The following is a 17,281-nucleotide window of genomic DNA, read 5'->3' on the forward strand; positions in this document are numbered from 1 at the left end:
CTAGATCCTCATGCATAAGGTAATTGCGCATCTTAAATTTCCATGTAGGATATCCATCTTTATTCCTCAAACATGAAAATGTAAAAGATGAGCTCGACGACGGGAATTTTTCACACTCGAAACATCTCCAGATTCATGTGACATTTTCAGACTATTACTATTTCCTAGTCACACAAAAATATATTCAACTTTATTTTACCAAAAACGTGAAAAATCTAAGAACTAAGCGTTCGTGCTGATAACGTGTTGTAAATATGGTATATGTTCTTAGTAATTAAATAAAGTTAGTAAAAAGATGTTATTGACATGAGTGTTTATTTCGGACCAAAGAGAATTATAATATATATGGAAATTTCGGACTAAAAAGAAGTAACTATGGCAAACAAAATACAATTAGTTCTAAAAATAGAACATATAAAAATAATAAGTCACGACGAAGGTTACAATCTCCAACACTACGTATGTCTGTTTAGTGCAGCATTCGCTACTCCTACGTACCCATTAGATCATTAAATGTATGTATAACAGATTGATTTTTATTCACTTGCTCTAAAAGACGTTATTTATGAATAAATCTAATACAAATCTGATTTATTATTCCCAGTGCTTGTGTCACTAAATTGGGTCCTACGATGCAAGGGCACAAAATAAAACTTTTACCATTTAATGGCTATGCTTTTTATTTGTAGGTAATTATAGAAAATTATAATATTTTGTGATGTTATGAAATAAAATATGATGTATGAAAGATATATTTTACGAATCTTAAATGTTGCTGAAAAAACCCTTTTTATTTTAGTAGACATTAAAAGATACAAATAATTATTTATCGTTATTATATATTCGCGTATTAATCTATAAATATATATAAAAATGGATCCCTATTTCCTTGGTCACGCCATCACGCGTGAACGGCTGGACAGATTTCACAATTTTTTTTGTTGTGTTTGTTATTATCGAAACGAAACGAAAATATAAATTTTATATAACTGTCAATTGTTTGAAATAACTGTCAGCGATTGACAGAATGCGGCTGCAAATTCATAATTAAGACGGGACAACGTCTGTCGGGTCAACTAGTATAATATAAGTATAGATAAGCATTTACGACATCATTGTATTTACTATTACAAACATATTTGCAGTTGGTGCAATAACCATGTCTAGAGATCGAACGGCAAAAGTTAAGTGTGACAAGTTTGCCTATAAAGCCACTTTTGTACTTAGATACCTTACCTACAATTTGTATCGAACCCTCTATGAGCGAGCCCAACTCGCACATGACCATGTTTTGATCGCTGTTATTATGTAATAGCCTGATGTTAAAGTTTTTATCATTTTAATTTAAGTAAGTTTCTAAAATGTAAAATCCATGAAAGGACCAGCATAAAATTCTAACGTTGAATGAATGCCATTAATATTCCCGTGGATGTCACCCGCATGTGTTAGCGTAATTGAAATCCGTAACTTCGGCTGACTAGAATTTAACTTTTTCCTGCAATTCAGAGCGCAGCGTGGAAGCTGCATAGAATTCTATATTGGAGTAGAAATATGCAGGATCAAAATTCTATTCCACTATATGTAAAAATTCATGAAGATATTTAGTAAACACACTATTTAGTACACACATAGTCTAATGGATTTGGTACACGATTAAACAAATTCCTGGATTAACACATACGCCACATTTATGCCGTATAATGCACAGAAGCACAAAGATCCTTATTTTAGGAAAATAAGGGAGCAACGTAGAGTCGCTTCCGTAGTATAATTTCAATCAGGGCATAGGTTTAAGGAATACAATTTAGTCTTAATGTAATTTAATGCTTAAGTATTCTTTATAATGATTACGTTCTGTGTTATGCATTTTGTTAAATAATAAAAAAAAATCGTAGCCGAAAAATAAGTAAATATTACCCCGTTTCTTGACAGGATAGTTTCACTCGATTTACAAGTATACAGAATAGAAATATCCCTGAGTTCCTTTGGATCCCAAGAGAGACTGGACAATCTTTGTTAGAGTGTAAGACCTGAAGAGTATTACGTCAGACAAGATGCCTTATAACAATTCTACAAATTATTACAAACAGTACAACATTGTGCAACCTTAAAACATAAAACCATGCTTTCAAAAGTGTTTTAAACGAAAACAGAAAATATAATAAGATATGGTAATGTTAAAATAAAACAAGTGTCAAATTAAAACGTATTAATTGTTGTGTATTAACAAAAATATATAAATCCATTGATTTTTGTACATGTAACCGCTAACCTTGTACGGAAATACACAGTAGAAATAAATTATCAACACGGAACACAGAGGACAATCTCGGTACATTTTAAGGAACTTGCCTGTTAAAGCTAAAAAAAAAATTAATGCTAAATGCTGTTTCTGGAACCCTGATAAACATTAACTTTCAGATACACTGTTATTAAAGTTTGTGTTATAGGTGAGCTAATAAATTCAGACTTTAATTTCACACAATAAGAGAATAATAACACCATCCTTGTATACATATACATATATACTACCCCATTACTGGGCACCAGCCTCCTCTACTTCTGAAGGGCTTTAGGTCTTATTCCAACACAATGACCTAGTGCCAGTTGGCAAAGAATAAACATTAATGTATATAGTTGTTTTATCTGATAGAATGCATTTGTCAGAAATCAGTGAAACTTATCTTTATTCATATTTATATAGTAATCACATTACTTCTTGAAGACAAAGTTGGTGGTAGGACGACTGAACACAGAGGCCATCATGACCATGTACGTGTCGGTGTCCAATAATGCGAAGAAGAAGGGTTTGTTGGCAATGAATTCGCGGCCCAGGATGGGGTCCAGGCCGGTCTCGGAGTCGCAGGAGTTGGTGCCAGATAGGAAGCTGGGCAACTCCTCAGTATTGGGGTGCACGCCAGCACGGTCAAACGTGATCGTCACTCGCTGGACCATCGAGCTGGGATTGGCGGCCGGGTCGGATATGTTCCTGTTAGGACATTGTTAACTGATTAATACATTCTCTACAACTAGTCCTAACCCAACTCAATATTAAAAATCGTCTCAATACACTTTCTTAAGCGTGGCTCTGAAATCTAATTTAGTTTCTACGGCCGGTGGCCGAAGTTGTTTGATGTCAACACCCTCCAGTGGGATCAATCTGGGGCAAAGGAGGTACCCTTACAAATTAATACCCAATTTGAAATTTGAACCTAACATCTTCTAGTCCACATCGACATATGTAAATCAATAAATGTTTAGGTTGTTTAGAATCTCTTGAACATTTATGGTGTATTACTTTAGTGCAAACAAAAGTAAATCCAATACATTTATTTACCTGGTGGCGTTTGAGTCAGTCCACATGCTGCGCACTCCCAAACCTTCCAAAAAGGGTCGGGCGTCGTATTCGGAGGTCATTGTGAAGCGAGGAATAGCAATGTCGATAGGTATTCGGCTAGTCTGGAGACCGTCGAGAACTTCAAACACGATAGTGTTCTTCATAGCTTCAAGAGATTCCTTTGTAGATCCCATAGCTAATCCTAACATCATACGGTAACGGCCGTTGTAGCCGACCGGCAACTCCAGTACCTTCATCTTGAGGTAAGGCAGGTACATCATACGCACGCGCTTCTTCGTCTTCATCAAGTCGATGGTTCCGATTTGTTGGCCAATGTCATTGTAGAACGGCGCTTTTTCGACAATGTCAGAGAAAGCAGTAGTCCACAGTGCCTGGTAATCCAATGAGTCCAAAAGAGCAGAGTTACCCTTGAAGTCTGTGATGGGGATACGAGTAGAGATGAGATTCCTCATGACTGCTTCGGCAGCCAGGGGGTCGCGTTTCATCGGGACAGGTAAAGTGTTCATGAGGCAGTTGGTGTAAATATAATTCTTCCAATATTCGTTTAGTTTAAGGGTTTCGTCGTAGGCGAAAATTTGTGTCCTTAACAAAGTCGCATCAGGGCCGTTGATTTCGGTTTTCGAGGCGAGCTCGTAGAACTGTTGACGTTGACACTTATCGTCGGGCAGATTCAATACTTTGAACAGTTCTTGTTGCGCTGGTCCTTCAGTACCTTCAGCCATTGCGGCAAGCATTAACCATATAGAGAAAGGAGAGTTGACGGTATGCAGGTGGCTGGACGCCGCGACTGGCTTAAAAAAAATCGTGGCGAAGTCGTAGATCGCTCGACGGTAGTCCAAGGTAACATCGCGTCCATTGTAAGCGCACTGGTCACTGTATTTGAAGACGGGAAAGGTAAAGTATACTCGAGGATTGAGGAGTCCATTCCAGGCATCACTGGCCTCAGATTCTCTGACGGCGCCATAGAGGGCCAGCAAAAAGAATGATATCACAACCGCCTTCATGTCGTACACCCGACTGTACGTAGAATGATGATCACTGATAATAATTTGATTTATATAGCAAAGTTGAGCCCATTGCAAGCTGTTTTCGCGTTTTCCTTGAAAGTAAGTATTTTTTTTAATTCCTTTTTTAATTTAGAGTTCCTTTCACAATTTTAACATCACGGACGTAGTTTAACATTACCAAGTTATTTATATAGGAAGGTAAAGTAATGTTTTGGTCTCGATTAAATAATATATGAGACACATTATAAATTAGCTTAAAAATTACTGTTTTTAGTCGGTGATTAATTAAAAATGATAGGTAAGCTAGTTAAGTATATGAACAAATTCATAAATAATATGTTTCATTTTGATTATTCACCAACTCCAAAATTGGTAACCAGTAAATTACCTGTTATATTTTATTATATTATATTTTGTTATATTAAATTATTATTTGGTTGTAAGTAGTTTTTAAAGGCGGTTAAATTTTTTGTCTAAACTCTTTCATAGCCTTACTAGCTATTCAGACAACGTCATCAGCATGTAAATATTTTCAGTTATTAGATTTTGATGATTGTTTTTGTCGTGATACGCGAACAAATGATTGAGCAGACAATAATTTTATTTTTTTATGTTCTGTTATCTATCGCGCTTTCTCGATATTTCTCAAATGTAATTTTATGTAAATACAAGATAAATCCAAGTTTTTATTACATCGTGTATAGATATCAGAATGCATTTTTCCTAAATAACGTCATATTATTAACATAATAGGAAGCAATAACGAAACAAAACTATTTACAATACCATCTATAAAGAAACAAGACGCGAAGACATGCGGCTTGCTAATGACGACACAAACTTACGAGATAAACTAAATTCACTCCAATATTACAATAATGCGATTGTAAGATAGAAGGCAATTAAATATCCATCACAAAAATACATTATATCACTTATTGTAATTTGTTTTCTTACCAAACGCAGGTGGTCTAATGACCCTATATATAGAACACATTGATCCAATCAAATTAATGACGTGACTGCTACAATGAAATTGGTATCGATATTTGTGTTCATTGCACCGCTATTTATAGCCAGGGATACATCAGCCCAGAGTATACTTAACTCATTAACATCTGGAGCTCTAGGTCTTATAAACAATGACCAACCTGATGACCCCTGCAGCATTGATTATTCAAATTTATTCGCAAACGCAATTACGGATTTTACGAATAGAATACTAGAGATAGTTGTGGACTATGAACAGCATTTCGTGATTTCACCGTATTCTATGTGGATGGCTTTAGCGGCGGTCGCTGAAGGCGCTGACGGGACAGGTAAAGATGAACTGTACGAAGTGCTCGGGCTGCCCAGTGAGTCGTGTGTCCGAGAGGCGTTCTACAGGACGGCATTGTCGCTAGAAATACCGGACCCAGGCGTGCAGTTCACAGGGAAGCGTTTGTTAATAATCGATCAGCATTCTTATGTGATCCCGGATTGGGAGAGAAGTGTTCATGAAACCGGTCTTCTGGATTTCGACTTTGATAAACTGCACCCGGACTCATCAGAAGAAAGAGACCGCCCGCCTTTCTTCCGCACCCCCGATATTGAGGGCACCTCTTTCCTATTAGACGAATTGAATTTCGTGGGATTATGGACAACCGGCTTTTCCCCAGCGACAACGTTCACAAATTTCTATGATGAAAATGGACAAATTGTTGGGCCAGTGGAGTTGATGACAATGACCAAGCAAGTGAGGCTTGCGCAGCTGCCGTTAGTGGACGCCAAAGTGCTAGAACTGCCAGTGGGAGTGGCGGGCCGCTACACCATGCTTATTGCCATGGGTGTGAACTCCATTCCGATCAAAGAGTTGATGTCATTATTCCAAAGTTCTGTGATCTTGAAGGTCTTGAACGAGCTGACATTGAACTTACTACCCATTAACATTGCTATTCCGAGGCTCATAGTACAGTCGGACTTCAAAGCCAAGTCTATGCTGCAGGCGGTTGGAGTGAAATCGATTTGGTACGAGCCGGATGCGACAAGGTAGATACGTTTCTATTCCTAGTTATAAATCATTTGTATGTTTGATTTCTAGAATCTCATTTAACTCTCTCTCTTCTCTCATTCCATATTTTTCCTTAAGGGATTCTAATATCCTTGGGGTAGTTTATTACCAGTGGAAATTATTTAACACTAGCTTTTGCTCGCGGCTTCGCCCGCGTGAATGAGTTTTCCGGGATAATTTTTTTTTGACTTGATATGTATCGTTATATTATGATCAAATTACACAAAATCATTATAAATTGTAGCCTATGAGTTATTCTGGTGTATAAGCAATATTACTGTAAAGTTGAATCCAAATCCGTTCAGTAATTTTTTCGTAAAAGATGAACAAACATACATACATCCATCCACACAAACTTTCGCATTTATAATATTAGTAGGATTAAATACCTCACGCGTAGACTCGCTTGTGCTAAAATTATCTATTCGTGTATTAATTATATCATAATAATTTGTGAATGCTTTTCAGGAACACTAACCTTTACACGTGGTTTAGAACAGCCCACACTAACTCTTTGAACCGTGGCCTTGTCTGTAAATACATGACCTCTCATGTTATAATGTCAAGAAGTTAATTATGGATCTATAAGCCCTTCTACATTTCAATTTTCCTCTGCTTAGAGCTGTTATTTTTAAATATAAACTCCTTGCTACTAATTAAATGTGAATACAACTTATTGTGATTTTTGAATAAGTTTTCTAGAGAAATGTGCTTTTAACAAACCGTAAATAAACTAATACCATAAGATTAAGTGTAACAAATGATACCCACAATTCTATTTACATATTATCGTTCATATCACAAATCTGGTATTCCTGGATTCCCAAGTCTAAGTAGCTCTTTGTCTCTCAAAGATTTAACTACTCCATTATAATAGCAAAGCATTTGACAAGACACCTAACCACCCTAATTATCATTTATTGAATTATCAACATCCAAAAAGTCAACAGTAAAGTATATTCCACTCTCACAAACAGGTATATAACAGACCCGCCAGCGCTTCCTGAAGACCTATCGCAAGAGATATCCATTACCCTGGACACCACTGGCTTCCTTAACCCTCCCCCCTGCAGACACGCAGGGGAACTTGCTCACCGGCTTACTGCACGCAGCTACAAGCCTGACAGCCAAAACGGCGTCTTTGGTCGGACGAGAATTCATAGCCAACAAACCCTTTACCTATTGCTTGCTGGACGCTAAGACCAAGACAATCATATTCGCCGGAGTTTTTCTGATCCCGATCCAAAAATAAAAATAGTAACATTACGCCTCTTTTACTTGGGCAATGCCATACCTTAAAATACTAATGCCCCACCTTAATCAACTAAATTTTTACACAAATACTCAATCAAAGTTATATGGAGCAGCGGGTTTTTATTTCACTATTTGGAAGTTGGTCCCATGGTAAGAGTTGTTCGGATTTATGGGTGGAATAACCTCTTTCGAGATTTAAGGGAATTTTGTTACAATTTGTATATTACCCTAACAATTATGTAAGTATTAACGTTAACAAGTCAAGAAAGCCAAAAATCGATTGACCAGATCAGATCTGGTAACATTTTTAATTCCGCCCTAGTTTTAACCACAGCTTACCTTAAATTGAAGTTTAGCTACGGTCCTGATTAAAAGGTTACGACAAAATGACCTCTCTGTACTTAATCGTAAGTGTGGGGTCCACATAGTGTCGACTGTGAGTTCAAGTTTAAAATGACTCTATATAGTTATAATAATTTCTATACTTTGATTTTTATACTTCATTTATTTCCAACTGTAAATTAACTCTTAAATAATATCACAAATAAATACCTTTATTACGCCATCTTTCGCTCGTGGCTTCATTCGATGTTTCAAATATTTTTAGTGTACAACTATTTCCCAGCCATACAGACTTTCAAATTGGAATAAAAATGCTAAAAAATATTACTTAACAATTTTAACATTTAACCGCCTAACGCTCAAATACTGTTCTAATTGAATTTTATAACCATTAATTAAATTTAAATGATAATAAGTTTTATTAAAAAAATACATAATGTGTTTTACAGTTACTAACAGAGGTTTAACAAAACAAATTTTTAAAAACTAAAATAAATTATTTATTAAATATTTATTAAGCACTAGCTTCCGCCCGCAGCTTCGCCCGCGTGGATTTCGGGTTTCAAAAATGGAGAAGGTGCTCAATTTGTCGGGATGTTTTTTTAATTTATGGTGGTATGCAGGTGGTCCGATTGTCCGGTCAGGGTCTGATGATGGGATCCTGGTGAAATCCAAGGAACTTTTAACCATTAAGGTTGCACACGAAATGACGGAAGCTTAAAAAATGGAGTAACTTCTCCCGTTTTCCCAACATTTTCAATCACTGCTATGCTCCTATTAATTGTAGCGTGATGAAAAGTATACTATAACCAGCTCAGGAGTATGAAAAATAATTGTACCAAGTTAAGTTAAAATCCGTCGAGTAGTTTTTGTTTCTATAACGGTTATACAGACAGACAGACAAAAATTTTACTAATTGCATTTTTGGCATCAGTATCGATCCCTAATCACCCCTGATAGTTATTTTGGAAATATATTTCATGTACAGAATTGACCTCTCTACAGATTTATTATAAGTATAGATATGCAAAAGTAGCTCAAAAATTGTCCATAACGAAAACATGTATTTTAAAGTAAAACAAAAGAAATAATATCGTGAAGCCAACCAAATAACTAATGATATATTAAATTTTGTGACTGCTCAATTTAGTCGGGTCCGCGATATCACTTTTGTTGAGTTTCAGAACGCGACATTACATTTTTATATTCTGTGCTCCAACGCACACTGCTTTGATGTTAGGAACACACCTACATTGCTTAGACAACAGTGAACTTTATACAATAGCAATAAAGCTCAAATTGACTCTACGTATTAGTTAGAAAACGTTTGTATGGGAAATAGAAAAATGCTGTTTTGAGGATTTTCCCGGCAATTATTCGAATTTTTCTCACCTTTTAAACCTTCCCTAGACCTCCACGAATAATTCAAGACCAAGATAAGATAAATCCGTTCAGCCGTTCTCGAGTTTTAGCGAGACTAACGAACGGCAATTCATTTTTATATATATAGATTTTGTAAAAATAAATATAACTTATTTTTTTTAATAAGATATACACTTACCCACACAAGTTGTAGGACAAATTCAAAACTTCAAATTGCCTGCTCTTTTGTTCTTACCATTATTTCACAAAAATAAAATAAAGAGGGTTTACTTCACTTCGCACAAAGTAAAACAATTAAATTTAATGTGTACAGATGATTTGACGTTTTGAATTTATTAAATTACTTTTGTGGCCGATGGTACACAGCTATATAAAAATAAAACAATAGAGGTTTCTTGCCTACCTATATCACCAAGAAATATTAATTATTTTATTGATTGGGAATACATAAAATGTTTAATTTTACAAATAATAAAATATCAGCAATTATATCTCCAATTAATGGCGGAAAATGGACAAGACAATTTATTTGTAATCAATTTTAAATGCATATTTTAAACTAAAATAACACTATAAATGTTGCCAGTCTTATATACAGAATCATTTTGACATTGCGTTACTAAATGAAACCACATACTCGTCTTCACTTTTGCTGACATTGTGCCAAAAATCATCCATTAATAACTAATATTTTCACCAAAAATCCTGGTTTTAGTTGGTATAACCAATATTACTGTAAAGTTTCGTTCAAATCCGTTCAGTAGTTATTTCGTGAAAGAGGAACAAACATACATACATCCACCCTTACAAACGTTCGCATTTATAATATTAGTATATAGCCCAGTAATATTAATCCAACATCAAGATACAGGATGCGTCATAAATCCATGTTATACAGGGGTTTTATAGCGCAGTACAGGGTGCTCGTAAAATATAAGTCTCGTCATGATTGTGGTTTAGCTGTTATTGCGCTGGCATCGGTTCAACTAATAATTGTTTGTTATATAACTGTATGGGACCAATTTTATATGAAATATTTATATAGATAGTGTAGAAGTGGGGTAGACAGAAATGTAAATTGTAATATTAATGCTATTTTTGACTTTGAATATTTATTTTATTTTACTTATTAGGATAAATAAACAATTGTATATAACAAATTAGGTACACATATTTACATAATCTTTAATCAAATGCATGATCTGCACCATTTTCCACAGATATAAGTATTATTATAACACTTAAAAACAACTTAACTTTTATAAGATTTTTTTTTAATGAATTAAGTACATAGCCTTCTACTAGAACCCTACTCTCATGTGGAGCCAACGCAACACAACTTTTCAAGCATGCTGTACAAGATTTCACTTAGAATTATAGCTTGCGTGACATAAAGCTATTCTGAAAAACCTCTTACAAAATTTTACTCGGCTTGAGAATCGAATCCAGGAACTCCTATTAGACAGCCGTTACACTGCTACTAGACCTTAGTCTAAGGATGAGACATAAATAAGAAAATTGTGCATATAACAAGAAAAAATCAATACAAAATACCAACTATATTAGAAAAGATTTCCCTAAATAACTATTGTAATTTTGAGCAAATTCTTGTGATTTCTAGTAATTATCTTGATTTTCTTCTTATAACGGAAATAGTGAGTACAGTATTACATCTGGAAAACAAAATAAATAAATTAAAATATTTTGACTTTGTGGTTCATTTTTGCACAACACGGTCCAATTCTGCCTTAGTAATCGATACAGCACGGCGAGTCTAGTTAAGAGAAACGAACTGCCGAGACGAATGTTCGCAGGTGCAAATCCAAAGGGCTTACATCTCTGACTTTTCTAAAATTATGTGTGTATTTTTTGTGAATTATCGCTTGCTTTAACGGTGAAGGAAAACATCGTGAGGAAACCTGCATACCTGAGAAGTTATCTATAGGCATTTCGAGGGTGTGTGAAGTCTACCAACCCGCACTAGGCCAGCGTGGTGGACTAAGGCTTAATCCCTCTCAGTAGTAGAGGAGGCCCGTGCTCAGCAGTGGGCCAGTATATAATACAGGGTCGATATTATTAATTGATATAGCAGTAAGTCAGAAATTGCGGTTCTGCTTTATTACATGGTTAACTAAATTGTCTTATCGTTTTTACTGCTGTTTATGAAACAAGTAAATGCATTTCTAATTTACGTAGATGTATGAAACATAGATAGGAAGAAAGTTTGTTTATCGATTCCAAATCTATATATTTAAAAATGAATCCCTATTTCCCTTGGTCACGCCATCACGCGTGGACGGCTGGACCGATATCACTATTTTTTTTGTTGTGTTTGTTATTGTCAGGACAAGGATCTTACGAAAGAAAAAATTCAAAAAATTGCGCGAAAAATTCCAAAAAAATTTATAAATCTTAAGGCGATACCTCACGACATTTTGTTTCACCTTTAATCTGGGTAACTAAACAAGTATTGGCAAGTAAAGAATTTAAATTCACGTCTAGTTAGTGATTAGTTCTCGCAGTTGAAAGAAAACGTAAAAATAATTAATATGCATGGATATTTCGGCCTTTAAAATTTAATATGACGAAATTTTAAAGGCCGAAATATCCATGATTATTAATTATTTTTACGTTTTTCTTTCAACTGCGAGAACTAATCACTAACTAGACGTGAATTTAAATTTTACTTGCCAATACTTGTTTAGTTACCCAGATTAAAGCCGAAACAAAATGTATGAAAATGGACCTTGAGGTATCGCCTAACGAAACTATTAATTTTATATAACTGTCAATTGTTTGAAATAACTGTCAGCGATTGACAGAATGCGCGCTGCAAATTCATAGTTAAGACGGGACAACGTCTGTCGGGTCAGCTAGTATGTAATAAAATAGCCGCCTTCGATTTACTGCCCTCTCAATTACCACGGCAGTATTGAGTTCAAAAGAACAACTTACCTTCCGGAGGAACGGTTATATTTATTTCATCTTCTAACGTTATGTTTTTTAAAAACACTCCGGTAAATACGTCCTGGAAAAGGAAAACATTATTATTATGTATAGTATGTAATGTTACATATAAACAGGGCTCAGCCTGTGTATATCCGGTTCCAAAAGGCCGGCATAATTCTGTCGACTGCCGAGGGGGTAATCTCTCGTCAGTCGATAACCTATTGAACCAATTACCGTCAGGTGCAGTGGGTTTTGCGAATGAAATCAGTGAATATTCTAGTTTATTTATTATCTAGATTTAAAGAATTTTAATTAACATTGTTTTGGCAAAATAGGCTTTTTAAGTCTGCAATATAACGTTTGACTAGCCAGAGGAACTACACACAACATAACACATTTATCCCCGAAGGGGTATGAGGTGCAACCAGGACACCCACTTTTCGCCAAGTGTGTTCCGTCCCATGATGTGATGGGGGCGAGCCTGTCGCCATATCACAAATTCCAGACTCCGGACTGAGTTGAAAAACCCAAATATCACTTTGCCCGACCCGGACATCGAACTCAGGTCCTCAGAGCGCTGTCGTACCGCGCATGATATACCACGCCACCGAGGCAGCCCAGAGGAACTAGGTCAACAATAACCTAAAATTAGATCTAAATTCCCATTTCTATTTCAATGGACGCACTCGTCCAGTCAAAATCTGTTCAAATCCATTTATTTAAATTTGATAGTCACTTTAAAGGGGATTAAAATTTGCAATACGGATAAATTCTACTCCTCATTATTATGTTTTAGATTTTAATTTAATATTAGTGGTAAATGCTGTGTTCACCTATTAGCAGCACACATATCAGTTGCTGTACCTTATTGCTTTTTTTGTATTGAATGATATAATATGTAGTGCTGTTGGTGTACCTTGTTACAAATAAATAAATTGGAGGTATTAAATACAAACACTTGTGTTAATATCTGTTTAAATAGTCCATATATAGCATCACGCTTTTCCGTTTTGATGGTAGGCAGAAGTGGTCATGCGCACTTTTCGCTACCTATATAATAGATCAATGGACAAAGAGGATATTACCATTTACCACGCATAAATCTAGACTTCCTGGCTGATACTGAGAATAAAATTGTCACTTCATCTGATCGGGGCTTGAACCCAAGAGCAGTACCAGTACTTAATTAGTAATTTAAGGTTAGCTCGGTATTTTCATACATTTAATTTGTAACTGGTATTGGCAAGTAAAGAATTTAAATTCACGTCTAGTTAGTGATTAGTTCTCGCAGTTGAAAAAACGTAAAACATGGATATTTCGGCCTTTAAAATTTAATATGACGAAATTTTAAAGGCAGAAATATCCATGATTATTAATTATTTTTACGTTTTTCTTCAACTGCGAGAACTAATCACTAACTAGACGTGAATTTAAATTCTTTACTTGCCAATACTTGTTTAGTTACCCAGATTAAAGCCGAAACAAAATGTATGAAAATGGACCTTGAGCTACCACCTTAATAAGTAATTTTTCCTCTTTTGTCACCGATAATAATAATGAAACATTAATTAATCTTACGCGATCTTATATAATAATCGTCTCGTCAGAAGAGATAATAACGCGACATATAAGCACGATTGTTAGCTTATAGCTAAACTTAAATAAAAAGGATAATATTTCTCGTTAGCACATAAATTACATCACTACACGTTAGTGACGTGTAGCCGAAAGAAAATATCGACCGGAAACAGATACAGTTATTTTTTGGTAATAGTTTTATTTCTGAAACTATTGCCAAAATTTGGAATAACAAACCCACAATTAGAAAACGACACACTATTTTAACTCAAGACGATTACACTCTAACATATCTCCCATATTAATAAATCTCCATCCTATAACATCATATTTCGCCTGTCGACTTCCAATACAATAACTTCCTCGAAAGCAACCCGATAAAGCAATTCATAGACTTATTCACCTGAATTTTATAAATCTTACCATAACACTGTAGCCGTCCGTACAATTCAATCCGAACTGCGAAGGTGCGAAAGAGACAGCACCATCTTCTTCACCCATGTTAACGAACGCGACAGAGTAGGACGGATATATGTCGCCCTTCATCGGAAAGTGAGGCTTCATCCACATTGTCACAGGCTCGTGTAGCTGAAATAATAAAGCCGGTGCAAATAACGTACTCAATGGCCGGTGAAATTGTTATGTTTTTATCAGACGCTGATAGCTGTTCGTATGTTTATACGTTATTGGGAACGTTTCAAATAACGCGTTTATAACGTTATACGCGTTACATTTATAACGTACTAGGTTTTGCTCGCGGTTTCGTTCGCATGAAGGAGTTTTCCTGTATAGAAATCCTATAACCTTACTCGGGTCTTAAACTTCTCTATACAAATTTCATAAAAATCAGTTTAGTAAATTTTGAGAAAATCGATAACATACAGTCAGAAAAGGGGGTTATTTTATAATATGTATAGATGGTATTCTATGTCCATTATTGCTCGCTTAAACGGTGATGAGAACCATCTTGAGAAAGCCTACATAAGACTTAAGAAACTTCTATTAGAATTTCGAAGATGTTTGAAGTCGAAATACCGCACTAGGCCAGCGTAGTGGACTAAGACCTAATCCCTCTCAGTAGTAGAGTTCTGTGCCCAGTAGTGGGACAGTGAAGGTAAACAAAGCTGTTATTATATATTAATGAATTCTCTCCGATGACTGTAAGCTCGCTGACAACCGTACTGGATAATAAAATAATTTACGAGATACTTAAGTTACGAGTTGGGTAACAATTTGATTGGCGTCTTGTTACTGCGGTGAGGCATGTGAAGTGACAATCGCTCGTAGAACACATATGTTAACAAAATAGAATTACAATAAATATATAGTTAGTTCATAATAGATTGAGCGTGGTTGAGATCTCATCTATAAATCTATGTGAAAATTGTGCACTTTAACCGACTTCAAAAAGGGAAAGGTTCGAAATGCAATCAATATTTAGACTTGCCCATTATTACATAATAAGAAGAAATACCATGGCGAAAAGTTGGTTCACAAGTTGCGGCTCTGCCTACCCCTTCAGTGCTAAAAAGTGTGTGTAGATTTGTATGTGTTTATGTGAATATAAAACAATTAGTTTCTTAATTTTTCCTATTCTATAATGTGTTTATATTGGGCAAATTTCTAACTATAATTTGGTTGGTAACCGGTGTCTCAATAATAATTAATTATCCAATTGTAGCGGAAAGGGTCATATATATTTATGACTCATATTGTTAGTATAATATAGTCACTTGCAATACTTTGAAGTCAATAGTATAGGCTATTATAGGTGATTCATTCACTATAGAGGTGAATTAAATAAATAGATTGACTATTGGATAAATCTTTGTTATAATCTATACATATTATTAAAACAAAGTCACCTTTTCTGTCTGCCTGTATGTTATCGATTTTCTCAAAATCTACTTACTGAACGGATTTTATGAAATTTGGTATGGAGATAGTTTAAAACCCTGGGAAGGTTATAGGCTACTGTCTATCCCGGGAAAATATATAGCCGGATTTTATCCCGAAAACTCCTATACACGGACAAAGCCGCGAACAAAAGCTGGTAAATAAATGAAAGTCAAAGGTGTGATTTTTGGATTTTGAACCTGCGAGCTTGACTTGGGCAGTCAACAAAACTTATTAATAAAACATTAATGCCCTTCATACATCGATATATATGTACTACATACTAGTTTTGATGTTCTAAACATTCACTATGTTCAACTGAAGTGTACTGTTAGCCATTCAAACTGAATTTAGTTTGGTGTCAATATTAATGCTTGTGGCTGTGTACGGAGTGGCGCTCATAATATAAAAACGTGAGTCTAAGTGCAAACCTGGATGTGAATAAAAAATATTAGTCAAATAAGTAAAATTATTTGTTGTTTAAATGAATAAATAGGTTATAACAGTGACGTTTTGGTTGCAATTTTAGTTCAGATGTTGAACAAATAGTTTATATGGACGTTCGTGTCTATAGAATATCCGTCAATGCCTTCATATATGTCATTTCACTCACTCTTCTTTCGTCGTTTTAATCTATAATTCTTTGGAATTCACCCTCGAAATCAGAAGGTCTGCCACGTGGGTGGCATTTTAAATAAGTCAAACAATAGCTGCTGAAGAGAATGGAAGAATCGATATCGTGATTTACAGTGTATTATGTAAATTTATGTCATTCTTATATGTGTAAAGTCTATATAATTTTAATTATTCTTTAATATATATTTTTTCTTTATATAATAGTGCCGTGCTAAGCTCAAAAAGGTATGTCAAAGAAAAACAAAATTTTTCCGGGATATTTCTTTTTCCGACTTACTAGATATGTATCGTTATATTATGACCAAATTACACAAAATCATTATAAATTGTAGCCTATGTGTTATCCTGCTGTATACCCAATATTACTGTAAAGTTTCATCCAAACCCGTTCAGTAGTTTTTCGTGAAAGATGAACAAACATACATACATCCATCCACACAAACCTTCGCATTTATAATATTAATAGGATAGTACTAACGGAGTAAGGTTTGGCCATGATGCCCAGCGGGTCTTGATTAATAGCGATGAGGTCTAAGTTCTGCAACAAGCTCCTCTCGTAACTTGTTATCTGGCCCATGTCGCAGCTCAGCAGCAGCGGCCCGAGAGCATCGCGTGCACCGCCACGTGGACCCGCGTTTGACTCTCCGATAGGGACCCTGCCTAGTATCAGCTGGAAATAGCCAATGGGGAAATATTGGTATTGTAAAACGATTTGAACCCAAAACGAAGGCAATATAAACATAAAACTCATTATTGTTCTCATGTAATATTTGTTTTATTTTTAATTGATTGAATGACGAGACGAGCTTGCCGTTCGCCTGATGGTAG

The 17,281-nt window shown here is 35.3% G+C and overlaps 3 protein-coding genes across 3 annotated transcripts; 1 reads left to right on the forward strand and 2 right to left on the reverse strand.

Annotated features, from left to right (window-relative positions):
• Positions 1-2,639: 2,639 nt before the first annotated feature.
• LOC119192165 (serine protease inhibitor 77Ba-like) lies at positions 2,640-5,278 on the reverse strand. Its single transcript, XM_037446001.1, has 2 exons — positions 3,338-5,278; positions 2,640-2,989 (listed from the first exon to the last, which is right to left on the reverse strand). Exons 1-2 carry the CDS (start codon positions 4,360-4,362, stop codon positions 2,713-2,715), a joined length of 1,302 nt encoding a protein of 433 aa, XP_037301898.1. The 5' UTR covers positions 4,363-5,278; the 3' UTR covers positions 2,640-2,712.
• An 81-nt stretch (positions 5,279-5,359) lies between these two features.
• Positions 5,360-7,635, forward strand: LOC115455905. Its single transcript, XM_030184698.2, has 2 exons — positions 5,360-6,393; positions 7,393-7,635. The coding sequence occupies exons 1-2, from the start codon at positions 5,396-5,398 to the stop codon at positions 7,613-7,615; spliced, it is 1,221 nt and encodes a 406-aa protein (XP_030040558.2). The 5' UTR covers positions 5,360-5,395; the 3' UTR covers positions 7,616-7,635.
• A 2,861-nt stretch (positions 7,636-10,496) lies between these two features.
• On the reverse strand, positions 10,497-17,049 carry LOC119192163 (alpha-galactosidase A-like). Its single transcript, XM_037445999.1, has 4 exons — positions 16,932-17,049; positions 14,345-14,509; positions 12,350-12,422; positions 10,497-11,067 (listed from the first exon to the last, which is right to left on the reverse strand). Exons 1-4 carry the CDS (start codon positions 17,028-17,030, stop codon positions 11,036-11,038), a joined length of 369 nt encoding a protein of 122 aa, XP_037301896.1. The 5' UTR covers positions 17,031-17,049; the 3' UTR covers positions 10,497-11,035.
• Between the last annotated feature and the right edge of the window lie 232 nt (positions 17,050-17,281).

This window comes from Manduca sexta, unplaced genomic scaffold, assembly GCF_014839805.1.
Source record: "Manduca sexta isolate Smith_Timp_Sample1 unplaced genomic scaffold, JHU_Msex_v1.0 HiC_scaffold_2421, whole genome shotgun sequence".
Taxonomy (NCBI): Eukaryota; Metazoa; Arthropoda; class Insecta; order Lepidoptera; family Sphingidae; genus Manduca; species Manduca sexta.

What these genes read in the sequence shown, in the direction of transcription:
- LOC119192165 (XM_037446001.1), bottom strand. Translation starts at nt 4,362, where the DNA reads ATGAAGGCGGTTGTGATATCATTCTTTTTGCTGGCCCTCTATGGCGCC. An exon ending in ACTGACTCAAACGCCACCAG is followed by an intron (nt 2,990 to 3,337) that starts GTAAATAAATGT and finishes ATGTCCTAACAG; the next exon opens with GAACATATCCGACCCGGCCG.
- LOC115455905 (XM_030184698.2), top strand. Translation starts at nt 5,396, where the DNA reads ATGAAATTGGTATCGATATTTGTGTTCATTGCACCGCTATTTATAGCC. An exon ending in TACGAGCCGGATGCGACAAG is followed by an intron (nt 6,394 to 7,392) that starts GTAGATACGTTT and finishes TCTCACAAACAG; the next exon opens with GTATATAACAGACCCGCCAG.
- LOC119192163 (XM_037445999.1), bottom strand. Translation starts at nt 17,030, where the DNA reads ATGGGCCAGATAACAAGTTACGAGAGGAGCTTGTTGCAGAACTTAGAC. An exon ending in CGGACGGCTACAGTGTTATG is followed by an intron (nt 12,423 to 14,344) that starts GTAAGATTTATA and finishes TTCCTTTTCCAG; the next exon opens with GACGTATTTACCGGAGTGTT. An exon ending in TATAACCGTTCCTCCGGAAG is followed by an intron (nt 11,068 to 12,349) that starts GTAAGTTGTTCT and finishes TTTGTTTTCCAG; the next exon opens with ATGTAATACTGTACTCACTA.